At 29.1% G+C, this 13331-nt stretch overlaps 1 protein-coding gene across 2 annotated transcripts; it reads right to left on the reverse strand.

Annotated features, from left to right (window-relative positions):
- Positions 1 to 621: 621 nt before the first annotated feature.
- On the reverse strand, positions 622 to 5534 carry LOC100787407 (squamosa promoter-binding-like protein 13A). 2 transcript variants are annotated; one of them, XM_006578646.4, is made up of 5 exons: positions 5210 to 5534; positions 5002 to 5068; positions 3953 to 4335; positions 2788 to 2921; positions 622 to 1549 (listed from the first exon to the last, which is right to left on the reverse strand). In XM_006578646.4, the coding sequence occupies exons 3-5, from the start codon at positions 4306 to 4308 to the stop codon at positions 924 to 926; spliced, it is 1116 nt and encodes a 371-aa protein (XP_006578709.1). In that variant the 5' UTR covers positions 4309 to 4335; positions 5002 to 5068; positions 5210 to 5534; the 3' UTR covers positions 622 to 923. The 2 variants fall into 2 exon arrangements, with proteins under 2 accessions (XP_006578709.1, XP_003523155.1); XM_003523107.4 differs by lacking the exons at positions 5002 to 5068; positions 5210 to 5534 and having other exon boundaries at positions 3953 to 4989.
- Positions 5535 to 13331: the final 7797 nt, after the last annotated feature.

The raw sequence follows: 13331 nt of genomic DNA on the forward strand, positions 1-13331 counted from the left end.
AGATGGTACATTATCATGTCATGCTCGTTTTGTCACGCCAACTAATTTTGTTAAATATTAGAATAAATAAAGATGCAGGACCTAATTTTAAATGAGAGAATTTAAATTACCCAATTAAGGAATCAAAATTGGAGAGATTAAAATCATATAATTACAGTACCTAAAACACAAAAAATACAATTAAATCCAAGTAATATTAAACACAAAATAACATAATTTTTACAACCTCATATGATTAAAATTAATCTTCACTTATGAATGTGATTTCTCATTACTCATAACTCATACCATATAAAATTCACATTCACAATGAAACAGAAAAACAGATCAAATAGTTTACAACATTTTTTTTACTTGGAATAGGTTATAACATTTAAGTTCAACAAAACACAATGATATCTATTAACAATTACAATTAGAAACTACAAAGTTGATTTGGTTTAGATACTGTTAGAATGTGTTTAGTTTAGAAAAAAATATTGAATTAGTAAAATATAAGAGGTGTGTGTCCCACACAATAAAGTACAAAATTTATTTGATATATTATTCTCTTCTTTGTACCAAACACAACTTTAAATTTGACTATTAATTAGAGTGACGAATAATCTTCATATCTTTGACTTATTTAAAGTTAGAAAATGTTAACTAAATTTTGTGGGTTACACGTAACGTTATTCCCACTAAAGGATTACACATATACACTTTCCTCTTACAACTCCCAGTATGAATCTTATGTAAAATTGTTGAGCTTTTTTTTCTCTCCCTAAGATACAAATAGAAATACCATGATTGTCCATAGGCATTGCCTTCATTATAAAGGGAGGGTGAAATCAGAATGAATTAACTAGTCCTTGGGGGGAAAGAATTCATTAGGAATGAACAAACAAAGTGGTGAATAATCCTTGAGATAAAGTAATTAATATCTATTCCCATTGAAAGGGAAACAGTTGAGGGGCTGCTTCATTGCACTGGGATCCATGATCAGAAGCCAAGCTATACATGGAGGAACAATGATCCACAGACTCTAAGCTGTTATTATCCTGCAAGCTCAGGCCTAAGGGCTGCATGAGGGACATTGAGGGAGGAGGCTGCACCATTTGGTTCAAGCCATTCCCTGGTGTGTGCGTCTGTGATGATGACAGAAGAGAGAGAGCACAAGGAGTAGTGTCATGCACCGAATTATTGTTAGTTGTTGTTGTTGTTAAGCTTTCACAGAACATTTTGCTTCTAGCTCCGCCGCAAGTTTCTGATAGAGGGTCGGTCCTGAGAAGGGTGTGGCGAACGGAAGAGGATGGAAAAGGTGGCGGGGTTTGGCTGCTGAGTGCTGCAGCTGTGGAGGGATGGTTGTTGTGTAAGAATGCTACTTGCTTCCCTTCTTTGTGGGAAGATCCAAGAAAAAGGTCTTGTTGGTGGTGGTGGTGTTGTTGTTGGTTGTGGTTGTGCAACCTAGCATCTGCAGAGGAAGTGACAAGTGAAGCACTCCAAGCTGGGCTCACTATGGCAGTGGATGGATATACGTGTGGGCTTGAGAAGGGTAGCAATTGGGTGCCTGAAACATTGAATTTCTTAGGTGTTATGCTTTATCCTCAAACAAGTGTTAAGTTAACAAAAATGTGAAAATGCAAGTGTTCCTTGAGAATAGAGAGGTAAGGCTATGCAGTGGAAAATATAAATTTATATTGTTATTCAATTATAAATTACTGTATAAAATATTTTTTTACTTTATAATATTTAAAAATCACATTAACATTGAATTATGATTATATAATAGTGTAAAATATTTTACACGCAGCATGACCATTAAACTCTTGAAAATACGTTATTATATGGGTCCATGTTGACCATGGTTATCCGGAATGGAGTATGGTACTGGGACGGGAAGACTTTCTTTAAGGTGAATATGGTATGTACATGAAAAGAGAAATTGGGAACACAGTAGACCAAAGGATTTAACTCTTCTGAAGTGAGAGAAATATAATTAGACAACAACATATAATAATAATAATTATTAATTAAAAAATCAACGGTTGAAATTGTAACTAACTTTAGATTTTATTATATATTTTTAATTGTTAATTTACTAATCAACAGACCCCTTGAAAAAAACCACAATGGTGTACCAGTTACAATGGTTCTGTCTAAAAATTTTGCAAACCAAGATAATAGAGGCATTAAAATTATGAAATTAATTTCAGCAATAGATAATGGAAAAAATCTTATAGATGACAGTCTAGATTCCTCTCTGAAAAGGAGAATCTTCTAAACAAACTCATTTTAATTCTTGAAATTGTAAGTATTAATTACTTTAATCTTTTATAATATAAAATCTTTAATTTTGTAAAACATTAGTCCCTTTTTTATATAAAATGACAGTAAAAATGATATAGAAATTAATTACTAAAATGAATACTTATTTATAAAATCAACAACAGAAATAAGAATTTTGTGAAATCGAAGATTAAAATGATTGGTGCATACACTCTAAAGCAAATGGGAGTTTACTCAAAATGTTTTTCTTTTTCAATTGGTCTACGTAGTGACATACTAATTAGTGGCCACTAGATTGTCATGAGCGTGGACATAAATGGACCAAATCAGCCATATCAGGTATGTGGGAAGAGCACTCATATAGCTAAGTGCATTGTTTCCACATGAAGCTTCTTACTCTTTAATTTGAGACTCATGTACCTATCTTTAGATAATGGCTGCATGAAAAATCCAGGCATATATGCACATGGGTCCATTCAGATAATGTGGTAGAAGTTAGAACTAGAACCAGAAGCTAACCTTGGTAATTCGACAAAAAACTACCAGGTCTCGAGAGAGGTTCTGGCTGGGGCTTTCTTCTCCTTCTATTGTGTCCATCTAAACGTTTTCTGCAGCTTCTTTTTCTTTCATCAAATTGCTCCAGCGAATGGAACCTACCAAAAGGAAAAGTTTATGGATATGTGAGCATATTGAGGCACTGTAATATGACATGGAATCAAAGCAAATTAAACCAAATGCACAAGAAACTATGTGGTCAAAATTATTTACCATGGATTTACCAGAAGTACAAGCAATATGCACAGGGTATATTAACAGAAAAATACAAGCAAGTCATTCTCTCAGATTATATGTCAACTTCTGTAATTGTGTTCCATGCACTCTGATATTTTCAACTTCTCCATATAGCAGTTATTATAGAGAAATTATTAGGTATTTTAAAACCATCATGGTCCCTAATAAAGATTGGTCAAGACCATAAACACGTGATGTTCGTGAACTATCTACTAATATCCCGTAAAGCACAGGGAACTGGTTTTAAAAATTTGTATATCCATGGAATATAAACATAAACACAAGGGTTTAGAACTAAATATAATACTATTTGTAAAGTGAAATTAATCATAAACTAGTGTGTTTTGGATGAGACTGATGATGTGATCGGGAAAAATTTAAGTGTGAAAAGAGGTTTCTTAGGTGTTGAGATTCTTTTTGGTTTAAGAAATTAGCTTATAGCGAATCTTTTTCTAATACTCTTGCTCGCACTACATTCTCTTTCCTTGATTTGACAAGGTTAATTTTGTTTCTATGCTTTAATTTTTTATAAAATAAAAAAATAAAGAAGATATTCTATATTTAGAAAATTCACAATAAGGAAGTAAACACTAGAGTGTAAAAAATGCTACTTCTAAAGAACGCTAAGTGAAGATGCTAATTGGGAGCAGAAAGCAAAATAAAGTAATATGGTCGCGTATGAGTACTAGTGAAGCTAACATGAATAATGGATACGGATGCAATGCAAACGACACAAATTGATTAATATTAAATGTCCACACCGGGTACAATGAAAAGAAGGGGGGGCAAAACACACACAAAAAATTAAGAGAACAAACTACAACTTAGAAGCAATCTAGAACTCAATTTCAAACAAACAAAAGAACAAAACTCATTATGATATGATACAAACCTGCTACATTGTTGGCAGAACCTTTGCTTGAAGCCACCAATTGTGACCTCTGGGGTCTTGGAATGGAGCTCACACACCTTATGGCGCCTATGATAATCTCTACAATTGCTAAGATCTGAATTGCACCCATCCACAAGGCATGCCACTGTGAGGGATGTGCTGTTTATGGCTCTAGCTCTCTTAGAAGACCCTGAAGGTGAGGATGCCATTTTGGAAACTCCTGCAGCAGCAGCATCTTTGGACTTGTTGGCTAGTGCTGATTCAGTGCCAGAATTCCCCACATGATGACCAAGCTTCAAGTCAACAGAAAACTCCCCTTTCATTCTATAAACTCCAAATCGGTTTTGCTCCTCCATTGCTCCTCTGTGTTGTTGTAAGGTTGCCTTATCCACATCCACCAAATCCCAAGAAGGTGCTTTCAAATTCCAGTCCATAATAGCAAAAAAATAAAGAAAAACAAAAATTCAACTCCCCCCCCCCCCCCTCTACTTCTTCAAAGTCCCCCTTTGTTTGGTTACCTTCTATATGTGTTATACCACATGGTTCACAATTGCATGAAGAGCAACAAAAAAAAAAAAAAAACAAGCAGGGAGCAAGGCATGAACTTAATTATTTTGTTCAATATATATATAAAAATAGTGAGACACTAAGGGGAATTAACCAAACTTAAATTAACAAGCCAAGTGAAAAAAAAGCATGGGTAAAAAAAGTCCAATTGAACAAGAATAGAAAGTGATAGATGATAGAGGAGGAGGAAAAATCATGAAAAAACTAGAAAGACACAAACAGGCAATTATTATAAGACAAACACATTGGACAAGCTTTTGTCCGTACTAGAAAGAAAGCAGTATCAGAGGGTTAAATTAAATATTATGCATAATTAAATAAAGTCTTGACTTCAACAGCGAGTCAAGTATAGCAAGAGTTCCAACCTAATTAAAAATTCACAAGGTTTACTAAACAAGGCACATTGAAGCAACTGCAAGCATAAAAATAGAAAATAAATAAAATAAAATAAAGAGTCACTGAAAGAAGGGAAGAGAGAGTACTTGCACTTGCAGACAATAGCAGCAATATATATGATGCTCACTTCTTCCTTCACCGAGCACTCGTTGCCTGACATGGATTCCATGAGTACCCAATGGAGTGAATAGTATAAATTTAGAGAAAAAATGACTTTTTTAATAATTAAAAGAGAGAGAGAGAGAGAGAGTATATATTGTAGGTTAGGTGAGAGGGAATCCCCAAAAACCATACCTGTTAGCCACTTAAAGAATATGAAGTCATGGATTTGTGCACACAGTATAGTGGATAATGTATTGAAAGTTGATACTTCAAGAAGGAGGAGAGAGAGAGAAAGGAAGACCAATGAAGAGGCAAAAAGGTCTGGATGATATGCTCCAAGTTAAGTTACAAGTTCAACCAAATAATTTAATATTTTTATTTTGCCAAATATAGGGGCTTCCTCCCCCTCCTCGCAGTTTGTTTAGTAGAGAGAGAGAGAGAGAGAGAGAGAGAGAGATGGATAATAACGACAGCCTGTTGGTTGCTTTCAACTTTTATGAGTCAGGAAAAAGAAGTACAAAGAATGGATGCTCAAGACAAGGCATGTGGCATTATGTTTCATATTTCATGGCATGTCTTTCCCCCCAGGTCTCTCTCTTTTTTTATTCTTCTTAATTTCGTCTAATTTACCCGTGGAATCACAAAATCAAATATAATTAAAAATACTATGTGTACCCTCCTATAACCCACACACCCCAGCAGCAAGTCTTTATACCATCTTTGAATTATGAGTCTTATTTAACTTTACATTAATCTGTCAAGACAAGGATATCATTATTTATATATATTATTTTGATCTTATGACTAGTTCATTTGAAATCTTAAACATACTTCTTTCAAGTTGAAGAATAAACATGTGAAGTTTTACATAAATGAACATTTGTGGATGGTTCAATAATGATTCAATAGTTCAAAAATAATGATTAAAATAGATTATAATAACATCTTAATACCATTTTATACTATAAATTATGAGTTTAACTCAATCTATAAAATTGACTTATAAGATCAGAATTATTTCACTTATATATATTATTTTGATCTTATTATTAATTAATAGAGATCTCCAACTACTAGGATGGACAAATAAAAATCATTAGATACATATTACAAGTATATTTAATGAGATTTCATTTTATTTGAATCAAATAAGATTCTTATGATTTGCAAAATTCTCTTTTTATGTAATTCAACATAAGTTAAAAGAGTTTTTGAGAAATTTTTATAATGAAAATATTAAATTTTTTCTATAATTTTTTTTTCAAAAGTTCTTTTTACTTTATATCCTAACATACTCATATTTAACGCATCTACGTGTATCTAGAATTTGAACTCAGGATGATGGTTAAGGTGGAACAATCTTAGCACAATTTATGTAGACACTCAACAGTGAAAACACTCCGAATTTGAAATCCTATGCTCCTAGCTAGCGCGTCTACAATTGAAACAAAAGAAATATTTTCTAAACCTAATGAATTGTGATAGCTGGATTAAAATATGTATGTATACCCCTTTTGATTTTGAAAAAAAAAACATCTTTATCAATATACACTTTCTTTTACACATTTATGACTATCCAAAAATATAATCGAAAATAGCTATATATAAAAGGGTAGTGATTAGAGTGAATGCTGGTAAAAAATTCTAAATTTGTGTAGTCCTGTCTAATGGTTGTGATGAGAGTGGAGTTTCTAGGCAGAAGGCTAATGATGACTCTTGTGGTGGGTCCTTGTAGTAGACGTCCACTATTAATTTGAGGGCTCCAGGGTTTTGATACTTTGCTGATTTTGGCCACAACAAACTATGCGACCCCATGATACGTTCATATACCCAAACGCCTCGAGCATGTGATCATTTTTACCACTTATGTCTTCAATGTGCAGTCTATTTTGCGATGTTAATTGATGTCAATTTTGTGGGGACTGTAACATTTATGATTCTGAGAGGATTCATGTTGCGTGCAATGTATAGACAAGGTTGAAAATCTTGTTCTTTAATTAATAACGTTTCCAAGGGTGTCATTTTCTTAGTCACGTAACATCACTCTTTAGTGTACTACACATATGTTATTAGATATGTGTGTGTTCCGTGTACTAATTTATTTATTTGCTTATTAAATCATTATAGCGTTATAGTCAAAAGTAATCTTTTATTGAGCTTGCATCATTCTATTAACTTGTAGGTTGTTAGAACGCTATCACTAAACCATTTATGTTTTAAGGATTGAGAAATCTTAAACTCGTTCACATTTGAAAAAGTTTATAATTTAGCGGTTGGAAACGAATCCAACCAAGTTTGAGATGTCACACAATGCCATATATATATGTCATTTGGTGGCAAAAATTAAAATAAAAATTTGAAATGAAAAGAAGTGTATATAGCGTGAGTATGACTAATCTTTGCAAATATATTTTGAACATGAAGGTCTTCCTAGAGGATCTGCACCACACCACACGAGGAATGGCACGACACTTTCTCTGAAATGTCTCTAAAATTTTATGAGTAATTTATTTGTCACCTACTATTATATATTTAAATCCTTAAAATAACATTTTTAAAATTAATTAATGAATTAAAAGGAATAAATTTATAAATTTGGAAGACTACAAAAATTTACCCCAATATAAGAGACTAAAAATATATATATTTAAGTCTTAAATAAATAAATAAAAATGAAAGTACATTGTTGATAAGAAAGACTTCAGGTATGGTATGCGATATTAATATAAGTCAAAAATGGTAAGATCAGTTATCAAGTGGAGTTGAAGGATAAAAGTTGTAAAGGAATTATTAGTATATATAGAATTATAGATATATTTTTATCCGTTATTATTTTTAATTATTTTGATAATTTCTTTTAAAAATATAAAAATATTGAAAATGATAGATTGATAAAGATATAAAAAAAGTTAAATTAAATCATTCAATTGATATTAAAAGTATGAAAGATTGTATCAAATGCATGCTAGGAGTGTATTTAAATTTCAAAAGGATATATCAGTTACAGTTTGTTACTTCTCTTAGTTATTGATATTATGTTAAAATATTAGGATTGTATTTAATTAGTGATATTAAAACCCTATATCGGATGAATATTAGGAGCTTATTTGAATGTTGAAGATAAAAAATATATATTAAAATTTAGTTTTAAATATTCAGTTACAACTTGCTAAATAGTTCAGTTAGTATTAAAATTATATATAAGAGACTATTTCATATACGTGTTAGAAGAGTGAAATCCACCAATTCATAAGTGAGGAGTGTGGATGCCTAAGAAAGCATATAATCTTACACTTTTATATATAGTGAAGCAAAAAAATACTTTTCAAAGAAATTTATTTATTATAAATTTTAATTATAATATAAATTATATACTTAAAATGCTTATTTACTATGAAATAGTATTTTAGTTAGTATGCACAATATAAATATTTATTTTTACGTAATTAAAATTTATTTTAAATAAATAAATTTTATTATGACTAATTTTCATGATAAATAAGATTTTAATTGACTTGCATTTTCAATGTAACTAATCAAAATTTATTTTTGATATGATTTTTAAGGTAATTAAGTCAATAATTTTTTTTTGTGAACATTAAAGTCAATAATCTATCATATATGAAAACTTATGATTCAATGATAATGTAAAAAATATTAACACTACTATTATATTTAAATTAAATACATTAAATAACTATATTTAAAATATAAAATATATTTTAGATTTACAATTAATAAATTACGTGATGATATCAAATTATTTTTAACTAAGAACAGTGTATAAAAAGCGAAAAACCGAAAGTAAAAAATAATAAAATCTATATATAAAGATAATGGGGGCAATTTGAAATGACTGAAATTTAATATAACAAAATATGAATATGAATAGATAATAATGTAAAAAAATTTCACTTTTACTTTCTAATTTCCTTTTAGAGATTATATATATCTACTAATGAAGTTATATTATTGTTTGAGTCAAATTAAATTATTATAATTGAGCAATAATTTTACAAAAAAGAATAATACAACTCCATATTCAAAATTAAATGTGATATAATTAGTTATTCACGTCGGAGAATACAGAAAGGACTCAAGATTCTATCTCAAGTAAGTATTAACATCTTTTCTTAATTCTGTCTAACCATAAACTTAAGATGAGTCATTCAAATCACTTTTATTTGTAGAAGATACCCTCCCACAATATCATTCATGTAAAGGCTTTATTGATCCTTTTTAACCTCCTCCTCGCTGTGTGGATCCAATCATGTCTCCCTTGTACATGCATGGTATGAGATATGTGGTTGTGTGTGTCGATAATAGTGAAAGTTGAACATGTTTCTGAGAGCTTTATCTCGGACAATACACAACCCTTTAAATATTGAGTTTTGTGACATAAATGTCTAATTTTGCTAGAGTCATTACCTTCAATATATCATCCCAAAGAGTGTATATCATTATTTCTTTACTGAGATATAATTACTATTAAGTAATATATGAGAAATATCTTACTAATATTTTTCAGCACCACGTCACCACATTATTCTATGAGTGGTTGAGGAAGCTTGATCTGGTGGGAAAAGAATAATATGCCTTATGTTATGCGAGGTATAACTCATATGAACGTAAACACGTTGCTTGCCACACTATCTTCGATTATCGAGCATACCCTCTAATAATATATTGCCATTACGCACGTTTAGATTCTACGAAATACTGTGCATTAGAAAATGACACTACAAGAAAGCATGAGTTAATATATATAGCATTGCGCACGTTTAGATTCTATATATACATCCCTGATGTAGCTTAGCTCATTTATTTATTTATTTATATATTATAAATTAAAATACATAAAAACTATTATTATCTTAATTATTTTCTTTTTAAATACTACCAAACAGATGCATCAACTAACTTGAGATTATTTCGAATAGTGTTAAATAAACCAAAAATATTTTCTTTTTAAATATGTATTTTACACATTATCTTTGTAATTGACTAAAAAAATAATCTCTCAATTAATCAATCATTTCAAATTATCTTTCTTTTTAATTTTTATCTCTACATTAAATTTTAATATTTTATAAGAAGATATTGTCAATAATTGAAAATAACTTTATGACAATATAAATTATTCACTGTGAATTTAAATTATAATTTATATATTTATTTATTATAAATTTTAACTATAATATAATGTATATATTTAAAAGCATTTATTTATTATAAATTTTAATTATATAAAATAAATATTTATTATGTTCAATACACAAATTAAAATATTAGTTGCATTTTATCTCTTTAAAATTTTAGAATTTGGTAACTTATTTTTATATTTTTTTACTAAATATTTCTAAACTTTGGATCGAAGCTAAAAAGAAAAAAAAAATAAGTGCATGTTCGGCATGTTATTTCTTGTACTTTCTAGCTTTCTTTATTAGTTATTTTTTAAACAATTTTGAGTTTATTAGTAGTATTTGATAAAAAAAATTTAGTAGTTTGTAATGACTTTTGATATTTTACTTCAAGTAACTAGAATTTTAACGCTAATTTTTAAATTCTTATATTTTTTCCTTCTTTTATCCATATAACTCTTGTAACTTTGTATGTCGTCGTGTCTATTTAAAAAAGAGAAAAATCTTATTTTTTTAAAACAAGCTAAATCATTTTTTTTAACAGGAAAAAATAAAACTAAATCGTATGACCATCATCATCATCATCTAATAGAAAGAAAATAGTCATTCATTTGAAAAATTATTGACATTCTTCAATACATGAAAGACTTTACTTTTTTCTTTTCATATTTCATGTTTCAATAATAGTGAAAATAATAATTTTTTACCTTTTTAACAATGTAAAGTAATTATTTTCAACTTTAAATACAATTAGTGTTAAGATGACAAAATACTTTACAAATAATTAAAAATCCTACATATTATAGTAATTCAAATATTGAAAAAAAAAGTATTTATTTTTTTCTAATTCAAAACTTTTACTTTTAGGTTAAATAACATATTATCTTTTATATAATATCTTATTTTTTTTAAAGTAGATTACAAAATATAAGTTTTTGGGTGAAATTATTTTTACTTTTTAAAAATATTTTTTTATGCATAATTTTTTAATATATAACATATACAATAACAAAGTTATTTATTTCTCTCCAAAAATTGATTTAAATATATTTTTAGTCTCTTAAATTTAAAAATCTTTCATTTTTAGTTTTCCAAATTAATTTTTTTTGTCAATCAAAATAACAAAAATGCTTTTTTAGCCCATCTTGCTAAAAAAAATCATCACAAATTATATATTCAAATTATTAAAAATAAGTCAAAAGAAATTAAAAAAAATATTTTGAAAATTTAAGTAACTAAAAGAGTAAATTTTAATTTTAAAAAAATAAAAACACAAACCTCAAATTTAAAGAGACCTAACATATATTTAAAGTCAATATTATCCCATACATCACATGGGGGCACACAATAGTTCAACTCAAAAGCAATATAACTAAGAAAATAACACCCATTTCATCCAAATCTAACAAAACTAGGAAACCCTACATAGAAAAAAGTGAATAATAAAATGCACAAACCAAAAAATACGAGAAGTCAAAATCCAGGTTTTGTCTAGGGTGAATTACCAATTAAGTGGTGCACCGGTGCAACACCAGTTTTCAAAAATTTTATTTACTTTGTATTCTTAAAAAGTCATTTTTACCCTCACTGAAAGTCATTTGTGCCAAAACAGACCCGCGCCGGTCCCTTCTTAGCATCCTCCGCCTTCCTCTGAGGCTGAGCGTGCTCCTCCTCCGACCATGACTGTAACCTCGCCGCTTAGATCTCTGCATCGTCCATGTTTTCTCGTTGTCCCCAACCTCCACCTCGATTCGCTGCATCATGACCTTAACATCTTTCTGCACCATTGTTATGTTTACCAGAAAAAAAATGGTATTTTGTTAAAAAAAAATTATATACATGTTTGGCAAGTTGCCTTTATTTGTTGCACACAAGTTGGAAGAGCAACAGATACATGTTCTCTTGTTGTCTTTGGATCTCGATTTGTGACTCTAGATATACGTAAATGCTGAGTTTCTTTGTTTTTTTTTTCATCTTCTTGGTTGCAATTAGAAATTATCATGGTTGGTGTTATCTGTAATGTAAAATTTAATTAAGTTATAGAAATTAAATTTCGATTTATTTTATGTAAAGATGAATAAAAGAATTCCTTAAAAAAATTGATTTCGGTTGTGAAGACTAATATTAAATCAATATATTTAAAAATATTGTTATATACCTCCCGAAATCATGCAATTCAACAGTTAGTATTAGTGACGGATTTAAGACCCTGAGTCAATGAAGATAATTTACTTTTCAAATAATATAAATTAATAATAATTATCATTATGCATATAAAGATAAAGATATAAGTACCAAAATCATAAAATTTTAATGTATTTATTCAAATAAATTACATACCTTATAGTTGTCCTCCATGTGATTTCATGTTTTGAAATCGTTGAATGATCAATTCATTGTCAATCTATAAATTCATCAAACATAATTAATATATAATTATATTATTTATGTATCAAACTTAAGGGGGAAAAAAAGAAAAAGATTTATGAAAAAACACATAACCAGAGATTGAGAGACATGTTTATAAGTTATAACAATTATCGGTAATTTGGTACCTAAATCTTTCTTTGCTTGTTGAGTTGTTGTGATTTTCCTTGCTCTTGTAGACTTATAGAGTTACAGCCTCACATAACCCTCATCAGCTCATGAACTCTCTATTTTTCTAACTCCTCTATGCAAACATGTGGGAGAGTTTAAAGTAAAAGCGGAACAGCCCACTAGAAAACGTGAAAATAGAAGTAAAAGAGACAAATAATTTAAAATAATAAAAGAGAAACAAGAAACTGTCCACTAAGAAACGAAAGTAGAAGTGGAAGAGACAAATAATTTAAAATAATGAAAGAGAAACAAGAAACGTGTAGGAGAAGGGTAGAAAAAGATACGTGGGTCCGTCACGGGTTAGTATTGTACATCTATAAATAAAATAGTTGACTGTCAATTTCTGAAGAAGATTAATGCACAATCACTTAATTTCTCAAAACACCACATGCCAACCATCAAAATTGATAAAGGTTTAGTAGGTCATTATGTATATATTTAATTCCCAACTTTTATGAATTCGTGTATGTTTATTTTACTGCACATTTCTAAATTCTTGACTTTTTTTTAATTTCCATTTTTCTCAAAACTTTATTTTTTCATCCCTATTTCTTATTATTATCTAAATTTATTAG

The sequence above is a fragment of the Glycine max genome, chromosome 4 (genome assembly GCF_000004515.6).
Source record: "Glycine max cultivar Williams 82 chromosome 4, Glycine_max_v4.0, whole genome shotgun sequence".
Lineage (NCBI taxonomy): Eukaryota > Viridiplantae > Streptophyta > Magnoliopsida > Fabales > Fabaceae > Glycine > Glycine max.